At 32.6% G+C, this 16378-nt stretch overlaps 1 protein-coding gene across 1 annotated transcript in view; it reads left to right on the top strand.

The window, feature by feature from the left end:
- LOC130452664 (aldo-keto reductase family 1 member B1-like) overlaps positions 1 to 4574 on the top strand; it is a 32006-nt gene extending 27432 nt beyond the window's left edge. Inside the window, exons 4-5 of the mRNA XM_056792035.1 lie at positions 1275 to 1630; positions 4424 to 4574. Coding sequence (XP_056648013.1) covers positions 1275 to 1630; positions 4424 to 4469 — 402 coding nt within the window. The 3' untranslated portion in view covers positions 4470 to 4574. The remainder of the gene's footprint in view (positions 1 to 1274; positions 1631 to 4423) is intronic.
- Positions 4575 to 16378: the final 11804 nt, after the last annotated feature.

Raw genomic sequence — 16378 nt, forward strand, 5'->3', positions numbered from 1 at the left:
AACATTGGTTGAATAATAATGAGCCTCTTCTTGTCACAAACTACCACAGTACCCAGATTCAATAGCAGTAATAAAATTTATCTCATGGAGTTACTACTTACTATAATTCAATGATATAATATCTGAAAAAGTATTCTAATTTTCTATCGTGTGTCACAAGGCTTATGACCTCTATATTGTTTGTATTTACAGAACTACTGACCTTACTGGAGTCCTTACTTCTAAAAGCAAACTGACTCTATGAGGCGACCTCAATATTGATTATTCCAGTGTGTGTGCTGGTCAAGAATGTCTTCAGTCAATTTTTGATTCTTTTGGTATGGTCATGCATATAACGGCACTAACTAGTATAACTAAGACCAGTTCTAGTACTATAAACTATGTCTTGTCTTCGTATTATCCAGAATCCATCAATTGTATTGTCTTTAATTCAAGTCTTTACGATCATGTGGTGGTAATAATAGAATTTTCGGTTAAATCCAATACTAAAAATGATTTTCGCAAATTATGCCGTATCTTTTTGGAACGGATGACAAAGTACAAAGAGGGTATTATGCCCTTGGTGAATTAGTACGGTAAATAGTCAAAGTACCAAATTCTGTACTCCAGAATAAAATATATATTTTATCTCGGTACCCAGTAAAAACAATGAAAGTGGGTGCTCTTCATTATTTAACAGACACAATAGAACTGACAATAGTAGTCAAGTATACCTGCTTAAGGGACCGTACTAATCCTTACTACCATCATCTAGTAACGCGCATTGACGAAGTGGCTATTTCACATTCATTCCTATATTTGCCAAAGTGTAAATCTCATTGTATTCTAATAGTAGAAATATTCACATCTAGTATGCGAATATATTTAATCTTATCAAAAATAGGTATTTTTGTATTCTAACCCTTTCAATTATAAGTTGGTTCTAATAAATCTTATGTACCATCAGAATCCCCATACTAATTTTCAAATGTAAAATATAATTGATAATGTACTATTTATTTATATCTGAGTACATCTGTTTCAGTGTCTTTATTTCTTTCGTCTCTCTCAAAAACGAAAACATGAAAATTGTTCGAAATCATTATAGAAAATATTAGCAAGGCCACAAGTTGATTCAGATATCCCAAAAACTAACACAATTTTAGAAAAATCAGAGGAAAAGGTTCTCAAAATATTTTTTTTTCAAATTATCCAATTTGCTATGTAAAAATTGAGAAACCCCTTAAAAATTTATTTTATTTGCTGCAGCTTTTCATTTTGCTAATATATTTCAGATTGAAGTTCATCCCTACCTCAACCAACAAAAACTTATCGATTATCTCAAATCTAAAGATATTGTGGTAACGGCTTATAGTCCATTGGGTTCACCTGACAGGCCATGGGCTAAACCGGACGACCCTCAGCTGTTGCAAGACCAGAAAATAAAAAATATCGCCGACAAATATGCAAAAACTACAGCTCAACTTCTACTAAGATATGGTGTTCAAAGAAATTTGATCGTTATTCCAAAATCCGTCACTAAATCTAGAATTGAAGCAAACTTCAACATTTGGGACTTTTGTTTGAGTGATAAAGATATGGAGCTTTTGAATGGTTTTGATTGTAAAGGAAGATTTTGCCCATTCACAGAGTAAGTGGTTCAGTATTATCATCTAAATGATGAGTATTCTCTTAAGATCAATGGATACTATTTGAATGGGTTGATTTTTTCATATATGGCCAGTTTTATGAAAAGCAAAAAAAAGTAAACATGTCATTAATAATGAGGTAAAGTATATACCCTCATATATCGATAAGTATCCATAAAACTCTTTAGTAGATGTAGATAAAAGATTTAGAATATATCTAGTGAGTATTTAGATGATTCATGTATTAATTTTCCTTCTTTTCAGTCCTCTATGAATTTTTCTCTACACATTTGTTGTGGAAAAAGTATTGTCTAACTCAGGAATTTGGGGTTTTACTAGTGGGTTTCAAAGCGCTGAATTTTTCCAGCTTTGATTGTGAGTGTGACCGGAATGAATTGAGTCTCTGTATTACTACAATTTTCTTAAGAATTTAATGCATGATTTAAACAGGTTCCAACAATACTTTAGAATTTTTTCTCTATTTGAAATTTATTTTTACATCATAAACCTTTTCATATTTTTCCTGATGTGTCGTCTTGTACTAAAATCTCGCTTCTGTGGAAATCAGTTTAAAATAACATATATAAATTGACGTGCCTTTATCAAAATTTGACTTGGCACTGACAAATTGCTTGATTATATCATTCAATAGATCACCCAAATCATAAATATCAAAATCATAATAGTTATAACAAGAAAAATTTATTTTTCCTCAGTTTTTACATCTCAAAAATATGTAGCGGCCGAGGTCTGGCCATTAAATAACGAGACTGGTTACGAAAAAGGGTTTTATTATAAAAATTATTCTACATTCGAATGCTCCCCTTCAATATACTACCCTCCCCTCACCACCACATACCTTTCCATACGATTTTTCCATTGATCGAAGCAGTGTTGCAAGTCTTCTTTGGTATGGACCTTTAGGAGCTCTGCCATTTTTTGCTTTACCGCTTCCATCGACTCAAATCAGATCCCTTTTAAAGCAGATCTTTTTCTAACCTTTCAAGAAAATCTGAGCAGACCCGTTGACGCGAGAGCTTTTGGTCAAGAGTCAGATTTTTTGGCACCAACTTTGCACAGACTTTTTTTCTAACCGTTTCATTATCGGCGTTTACAGCCTCGGCAATCATCCAGATGCTTATTCGAGGATGAGTACGTGCAATTTGGTTGATTTTGGTTACTGTTTCTGGAGTTGAAACAATCACAGGGTGACCTGTGCGCTGGTCATTTTCAGTGCTCGTTCACTCAAAAACACGCGCACGAGATAGAGAATTGTTCGCATAAGTCTATTGCAACAATTTATAGCAGGCACTCAGTAGGGGTTTTTTCCAATTTAACGAAAAAATTTAGATTCATACGTTGTTTTTCGTCACACATAGTGAAAAAAACACGTTCGTTTCAAACCGCTACTGCACAAATACTAATATCATATTTATTGAAAAAATTTCGATAGTTTTTGGAAAAGTCTTTGTAAATGTTGTAACAAAAAATGTTTCATGTTTTGAGGTTTAGTTTCTGTTTTGTTTCTTTATTGATTTTAGTATGTATACATCTTTTTCATGAATATATTATGTAATTGTTTTTCAGATAATTATTTTCTTTCAATGCAGTGTTTGCTTTATGAATGGCTAAGCATCTAAATTTAGGATCTGATAGTTGAACAGTCACATTGATAATCACTGATCTTTTTAGTGACAAAAGATGAAATGAATTGAATTTCAAATATCTTTAGGATCAAGTTGGTTTTCATACTCATCTGTTCGTATATCTTTTTATATAAAATTTTTTTTATTATAATAGTCAAAGATATATTGATGCTTCTTTTTAGCAGAAATTGACGAAATCAAGGTGGAAGACTCGTCGATGAATAGATAAGCTCCTGGATCAAATCCGTCACTAACCAGAGCCACTTCCGTCACTTTCAGGTCATTTTCTTGGCCATATTTATGTCACTATTTATTTACAATACCACACACCCGACAACAATGTAACGTTTTTCGTATTTATTCACATTTTTTTTAATTATGGGGTGAATTAATAAACACTGTCTCTTACGTTCTTAATCCATTTCCACACTATACAATACACTTATAGTAATTTACGTATGAATATCACTTAAATAATTTCTGGGATGACTTTTACTAATTCGTTCTTTTCAATACGACTATTTATTTAAAACTAAACTAACTACCCTACAAAGTTTTAGAACAAAAAGAAATACAAGAAATGAATGAATAAACTTTCCTAGTAATTATTTAAAAGTAATATTGTAATAAACCGTCTTCTTTAAGAACCTAACCAAATACAAAGAGAAGTCTTTGTATTTGGTGCAGCTTTTTAATGAGCGATTCATTTTCTGTAATAAAGAGTCAGATCAGAGCAGCGCATAAGATTGAGAGTACGCTACAGTGCCTAGAATTCTCCTTTTTAAAGCTCTTGGTCCTTAAGAATTGACATTAAATACAAGAGGCCTGTCTTTGTTCCCTCCCTACAGTCTTCCTTATATACTCCACAAAACTAAATTTCTCATATTCTTGTATTTACACATTGGTTTAATTTCTTCGAGCCTGTTTATAAAACAGGTAAACATATTTCAACCTATTTCGAACTTTATCAAAATATGATTTGATATTGAAAATTTGCATTATTATATTAATGAAGAGATCACGTACAACATGAATATCAAAATCTGTTTTAACCACAATAATTATTTTTACCCTTGTATGTATGTGCGTGTGTGCGCATGTGTGTACGTAATATGTCTTACCTCTTATGAAATGGATTGACTTTTTCAGTGCTATCACACACAAGGATCATCCTTTTGCCAATGACGAATACTAAGAGCATCTGAATATATAAATATAATGAGTGAAAATTCAACTGATCGGTATTTCTTTATAATTGTGATGTATTTTTAATTGTTCAAATAAAATATATCTTAATCTATTTCTGTTTTTTCTTCATATCAAATACCTACAACTTACCTAACAAAAATTCCTGCCCAACTAAGATAAAGTCAATTTTTTTTAAATTTCAATGCTTATTGATATTTACTCCATGTTTATAATTAACAATAATTTGAGTTTCTTCGAAATTAAAGCCCCGTTCACATTGTTCTTATACAGTAACTCTGCGAGTTAATCGAGACTGGGCACAATATTCAGAAGTATTCAGTATGATGGGTCATTGTCAAAACTGGATTCAACATAGTGATGCACTTATTAAAATTAGGTAGAATTTTGGACGATTCGAATATGAAAAAAAAACAATTTTCTAAAATAATTAAATTTAATAAAACATACATCACACAACAAACATTTCGCAAGTGATTTTTTACTTTGAAACTAAACCTAACTAAAACTAAAGTATTCATGTAATGTGTCACAGAAAGAAAAATCATGTTTTTAAGAGCTTTTAGACTTCATTCGATTCCAATATGGATGTTTTAAATACTCGTACTCTCAAGGTTACGGATGTTTGTAACTAATTTCAAGGGCAGCGCGTGCCTAGACAAGCGAGAAAAAGACAGTATCGTTATATCTCAGCAGCAGTTTTTGTCAAGAACGATAGAATCTTCGTCGTGCTTTGAGTCTAGACTAGAGCCTTCTTTAACCATATAAAACGAGTACGTCGGCGTGACGTGAGTCAGTTGAGTGGAGTAATCGAAGCGATACGGTACAGTGTAGTACGGTCATTAGTTTTCTGTAAAATAGTTACGTCGGGTTCAGGATTCTTGATTCTAGGTGTCTTCTATTTAAAAATTAGTTTTTTTTTAATAATTTTTGAGAGATTGATAAAAAATAATTAAAAAAAACTAATTTTAAAACAGAAGAGACCTAATATCAAGAGCATTTAGAAGCATGTATATAAATATTTGCAGATAATGGACTACGAGAAGCAGCAGGCCAGACTTTTTCGTCTACTGCAAAAAGTACTATCTGAAAATTAAATGGAGATTGATTCAGATTCAGAAGGTGATTGCTCTGAGACCGCCTCGGTCATTGCGAATTTGAATTTGAGCCATCGTATACCGAGCATAATGCTTCTCCTAAGTCTGATGATGAAGATTATGAATCAAAACGAAAACGAATACCTAGTTTTACCGCTAAAGATAGAAGAGTGTAGCAAAACAGACAAAAACCACTGAAGAATGCTGGAGTTTATTTATTTCAGACACAAATTCTATTACCTATACCCGAGAAAGATCAAAGTACAAAATTCAAATAAAAGCTTTTTATTTAGCAGGATGTTTAAAAGGTGCCAGACTAAATCTTAAAGAACTTTTGGATAGAAAATGTTGTGGAGTAGGAATGTTCTGACTCTAGGAAAATTCCATTTGGGAATTCCGATTGGGAAACAAGAGAAGTACGAGAAACCATAGATAAACTTGCTTCGATAAGAATGATTTTGGTGCATTTGTTACAAATTGCAGAGACCATTACACAGTTGGGAGTTCTGTCAATACTTACCAAAAAAAAAACCTAATAAAAACGGCCTCAAGATATTTGCGCTAGTAGACTCGAAGATGTGTTACACTAAAAACCTAGAGATTTATGTTGAGCAACCAAATAGACCATTTAGAGTAAAAAATGACCCAAAAATGAATATGTAAAGCGTCTCATGACACCAATTTACGGAATGTGACAAAGGTTTACATCGTTACCACTTATAAATGATCTTTTGAAGAACCCTAGATTAACTTATGTAGGAACAGTCAGGAAAAATAAGCAATCCTTTAGAATTCCAGAATACGAAGTTAAGACCCCTTCTGACAAGTATGTTTGGTTTTCAAAAAGATATGACCCTTGTGTCAAAACATAAAAATGTCTTATTAGCGTTCAGTCTACACCACAACGACGTGATTGATAAAAATTCCATGCCACAATATAAACCAGAAATTGTCACCTTTTATAATTTGACAAAAGGTGGAGTTGATACCAACTTTGTTCGTTGTATCATGTGGCACGTAATACCAGAAGGTGGCACATGGTAGTTTTCTATTCAACTATGAACGTAGCAGGTGTAAATGCCCAAATTATATACAATTCTAACAACATGATCAAAGTATTAAACGCAGACAGAAAACCATTGCCTTATCATTAGACAAATACTTGAAAAGAAGATCAGCAGCTCGAAACCTACCACTGGAAGTAAGAATTAGACGTCAAGAACCAGAAAATATAATTTGAGAAAATTTTCCAAAAGTGTCATACATTTTTATGCATGAAAAACGTTAATATTTATTGTGATCAATGTTCCAATTCATTATTTTATCTTTTATTCCTAGTTTCACTTTTTATGTTCCGTTTGAAAAAAATGCATATTTCAATATTTCATTAGTTGTTAAATAAATACTTTTAAGAATAAAAATTGATTTTTTTATCATCAAAATGTAGTGTTGTACAGAAGTAGGAAAAAAATATTAGAATAATATATTATCGAAGATATTCGAATAGTAATTGCAAGGAAAATATTTTTGAATATCTAAAAAAATACATTTTTACTTATCAGGTCTGGCGAACCCGACGCTATCAAATTTGTATTCAAAAGAGGCACTACCACCAAAACTTTGATTCAAAACTGTCAGCATTAATGTGTGGTCAGATTGCACATTTTATTATTTATTTATTTAATATTATTTTATGCAATCCACTATACAATTGTGAATAATATACTATTATAAACGACTGTTGTATAATGTATCCATTATAAGTCTGCTTACTCTACCTTAATAAAACCCATTAATCACTGTACATGCGTAGAAGGTACTGCCATTGGAGCAGCTGATCCTCCCTTGAAAAATCATTTTTCTACGACCCACTTTCCCGCACGCATTTTAGCTTTGAAAGTGTCACTTTCCCGCACTAGTGCGGGAAAGTAAAATTATGCATATTTTGACCTTATTAGATAGTTTTTTTACTTCGGTGGTTATAACTATTGTTACTACAGGTAAATGAATATTCACGAAATAGTCCATCAAATAAAATTTAATCATTTAATAAAATTTCTGTAGCATTTTTAATTTTTTGAAAATATAAAATAATGAAGATATTTTTTATATAACCTTGTACATTCTTCAAAGGAGTGTCATAGCAACTGCTATCAAACCACCTGGGTTTGATAGCAGTTGCTATGACAACCCAGGCGTGTAATTGTTACTAAAACGTCAAAGTTGTTTAAAACGTCTGGGAAGTGACCGAATAAGAACAATCTTCTTCTAAATTAAACCACATTAAACCAAATAACTCCATTGGACCGGCAATTCTTACTAGTCTACAAAATGCAACAAATTGTGTTTTCAATATTAAGATTTATAATACTTAGTAGTTTTTAGTTAAAGTTTTGTATATTATTATGTTTGTTGGAATAAAATATTTTTTGAAAAATGGGTCGTTGTATATACGGTCGTAGAAAAAATAATGTTCCTAACTAATGCGTGAAGTGTCTTTCCGCACTTGACCGCTTGCCCGAACTCCACTCCGCGTCGTTCGGGACAACTGCAGTCGCGTGCGGGAAAGTATCACTTTCCGCACTTGTTAGGAAAATAACTATTTTATCTCGGTTTTCAGAGTAGCAGTCCGAGAGCACAGTTTTTGCTTATTTTCTTCCCTTTTTTGAAGGGTGAAAATTATTTAATAGTATTTTTCTGGTGGTACAAATGAAAACGAAGCTAACCATGTGCAATTTGTCTATGAAATCAATCATTAATCTGCCAGGTTATTAACGGTCTGGTAGACCAGTGGGTAAATGCGATTAGCTGATGGGTTATTTGATTTGTCTATGTTTTTTTAACTTTTGAAATTATTTATCCACTACTGTTATGTACCCATTATAGGTCTTCTGGTTCGACCTTAATAATACCCATTAATCACTGCAATGATTTATAAATCCATTAATCACTGCTGTCAGATGCTTTCTTGATGTAACTATAGAGTATATGGTTTTTTTATAATTTTATCAGTTGGTTTTGGCCAATCGAAGATTGAGAGGTCCAAAAATGGTTTTAAATTTTGAATGATCTCGAACGCAGATGTGTGGATTTGCAGGAGTGTGGTGTTCTTTAACAGCAGTAATTTTTGCTTAGTTTTGTAAAAGTGGACAAAATATGGATTTACCATAACACTTCACACACTAAACATCAGTCAAAAAGTTATAATCGGCATAAAAGAAGGCCAAGATTGATTTATCTACGAATTAGGTCATGGCGACCGTTTATTGGAATATAGGCATTAATCGTTTCTCATTAAATATTTATTATATCGATTCAATGGAGATTTGATATAAACTGCGCATTCGGTAAAAAAAGAGGCGGATAAAACCAATAATATAGAAGAAGAAGAAGGTAGAAAGAGAAGAGGAAGGCCTAGATGATCAAAGTAGTTGAAGGAAGTAGAGGACGACTTCAGTAGAAGAGAATATGGAAAGAAAATATTAAATATATAACATATTTCCGTTTTGAATTTGTTTCAGCTCGAAATTATACATGTATTTGTAATAGACAAATTTCTGCCAGATTAAAACTTTCCCACCTTATATAAGGAATGCACTTGATCTATACTAATTTCTCCTATACGTCACATTACAATTTTATCAGTGTTGTGAATAGAATCGATTTTTATTCTAACCATAAAATATGTTGACAAATTTAGAAAGTTTATTTTGAACTAATACAAATTCCAAAAAACATTTTGTTATGCTCCAATTAACACGAATATATTTTGCAATAAAATTTTTGTAATTCACAAGAGAATGTGTTTTTAGGTTATTTTATTATTATGTACAAGACGATATGCATGCAGGACACGGACAAGTGGAAATAATCGTCATTAATTTTTTTGCTCCGTCCGTTATAATATTCACGTTTTTTTTTTATCCATTTGCATTCATAAAGAGTGTAAGCGGTGAAAAGGCGTGAAAAAAAGTACCGTAACGGTTAGGTTCGGATTACTCGTGTTCGGACAAGCAAGATTTAAGTGTATAGTTATTTATAAAACAAATGCGCTAAACTACTTCACACACGAGTATCATATAATATTTTATCTACGACCACATTAAAAATTATATGTCACATATCGTCGGCTTAATTCTAGCAACTCGGTACCCACAAATAGAAAATTTTACAGAAGAGCCAAAAAAATGATATAAAACTGATTCTGAAAAGGACATTATGTAAATAAAATAGTTGAACTGAAAGAGTAGAACCTAATTTGTTGAAAACAGATTTATAAACATATATGTGACAAAATTCTACAACTGAAGTTATATAATCTAACATAAAAACTGATTTCAATTAATCAAATTAATATTTACAGTGAAATTTGGGTAATTGTTCATGATCTCTTCACGTTTTTTTTCATTAATTTACATTCATGAAGAATGTTATTTCTGTCAAATGCTTTTGCATTAAAAAAAGTGCAGTAATGTGTCATTTTTTAACGCAATTAGAATTGTTTTATCAAAATAGTGGACTGGACTTTTTCTGCCTTTCTCATGTCAATTCGTTTCTCCTATAAACTCTCACACTTTTATTTCTTGATATTCGTTCAAGAAAATCCATTTTGTGTCTAATTAAAAGGAGTTATTATTGATAGAGACTAATAGTGAAGAAAATTCAACCTTCAACCGCTACCTAGCTGTATCTTATACTGCGAGTGTTGAATTTCCTGTCTTAATTTTTGAAATAAATTTTTGCTGACCTTGAGCTCTCAGGACCTTTCAAGTTTACGTTGATGCGTACATTAGTAGCGCTATGGAGTGTAGAGAAGGAGTAACATCTCTTATGGACGGTACGTTTAAAATATGGTCTGAATTCTGTAATTCTGTAGGGATAATACGTGGCGCTGATTGTACTATAGAATTGAGATCTGAAGTTAAACACTTACTGTATAAGAAATTATCAAAGTTGTGACTGACGTTTGATTATATTCTTGTGAAAAGCTGTGCAATCCTTAATATCTTAACAGATTTTTAATTTTTTATTAAGAACTTGATATATTTCTGTACCTGCTTGCATAAGCTAATTACCAATGATATTTTAACAAAACTATAATTATTATATTTGTTGCGGATAGAGTTCAATATTTTATTTCTATGAACCAAAATGTTTTATTTTCAATTATTTTATTATTCTTATTGATATTTTTATATGACTATAACTATTATATTAGTTGCTAATGAAGTTCAATATTTTATTTTTATGAACCGAAATATTTTTTTTATTATTCTATTATTTTTATTGATCTAATTATATCGTTATAATTATTATATTAGTTACGGATAAAATTAAATATTTTATTTTAATCAACCAAAATGTTTTGTTTTATACTATTTCATTATTGTTACATGATTCTACTTTTTTTTCATATTAGAATATATGTATTATCTAAACCAAATAAATAGCTGAATAATAAAGTTGATTTAACGAGATTCTGTTTTGTTAATCATTTCATTATTTTAATACTACTAATTTCATTATCACGGTGCATTATTTAAAGCATTACTATACAGTTATTTTCAAATCAGCGCGTAAAATTCAACCCTCTATAATCAGCGCCACCTATTTACCCATCAAAAATCAGCTCACATTTTTTAACCCAGAGACGTTACTCCTTCTCTACACTCCATAAGTAGCGCGTTGGCGGTCAGTGAAATAACACGTGTAAGTTAGGAGCGATTTTTTGAGAGATACCGGGGCGTAACTTAAGTGCTGGAATTTTTGTTATTGTTTTTTTATTTCCCGTTTTTTAGGGCTTTTCTTTTATAAAAATGTCACAGAGTCGATGCATCCGGATATTCCAAAATTTGAGGAATGGTGCTGAATCATCTAGAAGAAGACGATAATTTCATAAGTGATGAGGATGAAAGTGAGCATGATATAGAATCGGTGCAATCGGAAAATGAAGAAGAATATGAGGAAGTAAACAATAAACTCGGAAAAAATCTAAGAAGACAAGATTTTTTTACGGGCGTGAGAAATGGTCAAAACAACCGCCTCCAGCTAATTCTAGAACAAGAAGTCACAACTTAGTGAAGAGTTTACCTGAGTTACGAGGTCCAGCAAAAGCATTGGGAGAAAATGCAAGCCCTTTGCAAGTATGGGAACTACTATTTAGCGCAGATATGCTGCATGAAGTTGTGTGCATTAGAAAAATCGTGAACTTTCTCAAATTCGGACATAGTACAAGAACCAAGACCATTCGCCATTGAAAGATGTAATTGTTGCTGAGATGAGAGCTTTTTTGGGGTTGCTTACATACACAGGAATTTTTAAGGCAGGAAGAGAGTTTAGAGGATTTGTTTGCTACTGATAGCAGTAGAAGAGATGTATTTAGGTGTACAATGTCAAGAAGAAGGCTTGAAATTATATTAGTCGCATTGAGATTTGATAATGACACGGATAGAGCATATCCTTGGGGACATTTTTTTGCGAGGATGAGAACCTAGTGGATTTTAGAGGCCGATGCGGATTCGTAATGTATATGCCAAAAAAGCCTACAAAATATGCTATAAAGATTCAGATGCCAGAAATAATTATTTGTATAATGCTTACATTTATTATGTAAAAGGTTCGGATAGTCATGGATTATCAGCAAAAGAAAAAAAATTGCAAGTTCCCACTCAGTTTGTGGCAAGCTTAGTAAAGTCCATAGAAAACCAACGGAAACGTGACAGCAGATAATTGGTTTAGCAATTTACAACTTGTGACAGAATTACAAAACAGAGTACTAACATTTTTGGGTACAATGAAAAAGAACAAGCCGATGAATCTGCTTTCTCATGTTCTTAAGAAAAGAGAGCTGTAGCTGTATTGCTAATATCTTCAATGCACCATTACCTAAAAGATGACCCATATACCTGAAAGCCAGAAATGATTGCCGATTACAATATGTCCAAGGAAGGTGTAGATACATTTAGTATCAAAGCTATAATAATTACGAACCAATAGATCGCTCCAAGCTCCTCAAAATAATGACAAAAAGCCTAATCACACCATTCATGCAACACCGATATAATGAAAATCTTAGATTACCAAGAGAGCTAAGAAGTCCCATGGAGTGTCTACTGCAAATAGTAGAAGATCCCCAAGAAAAAGATCCAAACGATGAGTGACTGTAGACTAAAAAGACCTGTTTCTTATACCCCCATAAATTGAAGCGGAAGACATTTTTTGTTTGCGAGGATGCGAAAAACCAATTTTTTTGTATCATGCTAAAAAAATGTTTAACAATTGTGTAAAAAATCGAGAAAAATAAGAAAGTATACATATTTGCCTATATAGAATTCATCCATTTATTTTGTTTGTTTAAGATGTTTATTTTAGTCTTTTGGTTTTATTTTTGCAATTATTGATAAAGAAAGAACAAAACAAAAAAGCTAGTCTCAATTTTCGAAAAAAAAAAAATATGGGTAATACCACATATTATGTATAGCGGTATCTCATACCGATGGTAGTGAGAGTGTGAAAATTTTTGTAGGATAGTGGTTTAAGGTTAAACTGCACATCGGAAGATGTTGAATCGGCAATTGCAACGACTATAAATCTTCTCTCTAAGAAATCCTTCCTTCTTAACGTGCCGTATCAAGTCCCCTAGACGTTGGCAAAACTCTCTCTTTCTTGAGCTAATCTAAATAACTGTCCTGATTCTCTCATCTCAGTCCATTCTCTAGTATTCTTCAACCAAAAGACTTGTTTCCTCTCAATTCCTCTACGACCTTCAACTTTACCATCATTATCATAATCAACTGGAGGATATCAAACCGGCTACCACGCATTATGTGTCCCAAATAAGCTGCTCTGTTAAAGATTGCATCGTTTGTTTGCATAACTGTCTACGGTATCTTGAGCATGCGTCTATGTAACTACATTTTTAAAGCCTCTAAGCGATTAATGGTAGGTATTTTAAAGTCTATGCTTCGACACCATATAAAAGAACTGACCATAAGTAAATTTGATCATCCGTTTCCAGAAATGAAATTTTAGATTATCGTTAGAGAAGAGTGATCTCATTTTAAAAAATGTTGTACGAGCTGATGTTATTATATCAAAACACGAAGTATTGTCTTACTTTTTAATTGAAAAAAGCTGGCAAAGGTGCCATGTATATTTTATATATGCAACGATTCGCCGACATTTTTGCACAGAACTTAATATCTATGTTCTGTGCACGAGGAGGTCATTGTTGCGTGGCGCCATCTACAAACCACGATCCACACCCAACCACCTCAGCCGCTACAAAATAATCTTATTAATAGGATGGAATCTGTTTTTCTTGTAACAAGTTCTTTATCAGGATCCAGTTGTTCAGTAAGATATTTGAAACTGGACACTCTTTGAATCGTTTGTCCGTTTAGCTGTAGCTGCGTCTAATGATATGGCAAACGAATAAATTCCATGTTTTAGAACAGTTAATGTTAGACCCATTGCTCTTCTCACTGGCATTGCAGTCCATTCAAGTCGTCACACAGTACAACTGTATCATCAGCATATCTGGTTGTATTTATAAGTTTACCGTTAATTTTTACTTCATATGATAAGTTGTGTCTAGCTTGCTTAAAGATCTTATCTGAATACAACTTAAACAGAAGTGTTAAGAGTGTGCAACCTTGTTTGACTCCTCTCACGATTTTGCATTCTTCTGTTGATTTTCCGTTGATTCGAACGCCCGCTCTTTGGTGCCAATATAATTTTTCGATGATTCTTACGTCGGAACTATCAACTCCTTTTTCCCTTAATGTATTTATGAACTTGTCGTGTTGTATTCGATCGTATGCCTTTTCGTAATCGATAAAGACTGCAAATACATCTTTCCGTTAGGCCCGGCGTTTTTGTAGTAATATATTCAGTGCAAAGAGTCCAATAAGTATTAATATTTACAACTATAGACGATGTTATTTCTTTAAACTCGTTAAATGTTACCAATTCAAGTACCAACTTCTTCTTCAATTCAAATGAATAATGCTCACAGTTGTACTATTAATTATACTATTGCAAAATAAAAGATTTGCCGAATTTTTTCAGGTCTACGTACGTAGAAATAAATTTGTATTAAACTCGTGAGTAAAGTAACTTTTATCCACTCGTAAGAATTGTCAAACCGTCTTACTCGTGAAAAAAGTATTACTTTACTCACTTGTGCATAAATGTGGGTACTAATATCAATGGCGGCAATCTCCCAACTTGACAATTTTGAGAAATCATAGAAAAACTGTTGTGTCTTTCTGGAATCATTATCTCAGATACTAAAAGTACCATAGAATAGGTATTTCCATTATAAAAGCTCTCTTACAATAGATTTGCCTGAATATTTTGCAAAAAATTAAAATAAGTAGCATAAAATATGGAGATTTCCGTGTTAGTTTCTCATACCTGGAGAATGATAGTTTTGTTACCAAAGCAACATATAAAAACTAAAAGCTAATTGAAATGATTAATGGAACAAATTATAATTGAATTACAGTTGTTTTAAATCAGAAGGTATTTAGGGTACATATTCTTATCAAAACAGTTATAGTTACAGTTAAACTGAAACAGAAGGTATGTTGGGTACATAATATTCACAAGATGTCTCTGCTTGGTATGCATCACCTTCTATGGCTTCTGGATTTGCTTCAGTGGAAATAGCTTCATTATAAAAACTCAAGTCACTTAAGGTTCTCCAATTTTTTCCGAAGTGTTTGCCTAGTAGCATGTCGACATTTTTCAGCTTCAGTTCATTCACGATGGACCTTTCTCGATTAGCTCCACACTAATCATTCAAGGAAGTTTCCCTTTTTTTGTTATGCTTTTTAAACAGCCCAAATCAATCTTGTAATGCAGTTCCCCTCGCAGTAGAATATTTCCAGAGCGACATCTCTTTAGAAAAAATCTTTTGGAATTGTTCAAATGAAAATGCCAAGATCCTGGCAGCTTAAGGACTTCTTTAATGGCACTTTTCCAATCAGATACTTCACAATCTTCACCCAAATGCAAAGTTGCTGCTTATTCTGAAATTAAGTCCAAGTATTCGTTTGGTTTAGTAATGACCAGTTTCTTGATTTTTTGTTCCAATTGACCAAAAACCCTGTCGGCTGGAAGAAATGAATGCTCAACGACTGGAAATACTAGCTCCAAGCCTTCAACATTTTTTGGAGCATCCTCAGATAGCCATCAGTTAGCCACCTACAACACATGCCAATTAAGGTGCTGTTTTTATTTTGTCCGCTGCATCCATCGGCCATCAATCGTACTGTTTTTGGGCTAGTGCCAAAATCAGTTCTCTGAAGCTAGTGGTAGACAGCCGAGGCAATTTCATTTGATCCCTTTCCATACTGATTTTCCAGCCAATCATAAGAGAATACATTATCTTTGGTCAATGTTGACTAAGAAGTCCCTTAAACGATAGTGAAATTGTATAAATATAACTGCCATGAGTAATACGCAGCTTGGTCAGGAACCTTTGGCAGCACTAAATTTTTTTGACAATCGAATGATAATAATATTAAATATTCACGTTGTCCACTTAAAAGGTCAAAGAATGCCCCTGCTCTGAGCTTATGTATTTTTTTCTCAGTTGATAATTCATTTCTATCTTCTTCAGTAGATGCATTTTTTAGTTTCTCACCGATTTCCAAACAGGTGGAACAAACATTAGTACGAGGTGTCTTGAAGTTCAAGTTGGATTTGGTGGTAAAAACAAATCTAAAATAGGACTTCTTAACTTGTAACTCCTGATCTACTGCATTGCTGTACATTTTGTGCATTTTATTTATTG

Source organism: Diorhabda sublineata, chromosome 2 (assembly GCF_026230105.1).
Source record: "Diorhabda sublineata isolate icDioSubl1.1 chromosome 2, icDioSubl1.1, whole genome shotgun sequence".
NCBI lineage: Eukaryota > Metazoa > Arthropoda > Insecta > Coleoptera > Chrysomelidae > Diorhabda > Diorhabda sublineata.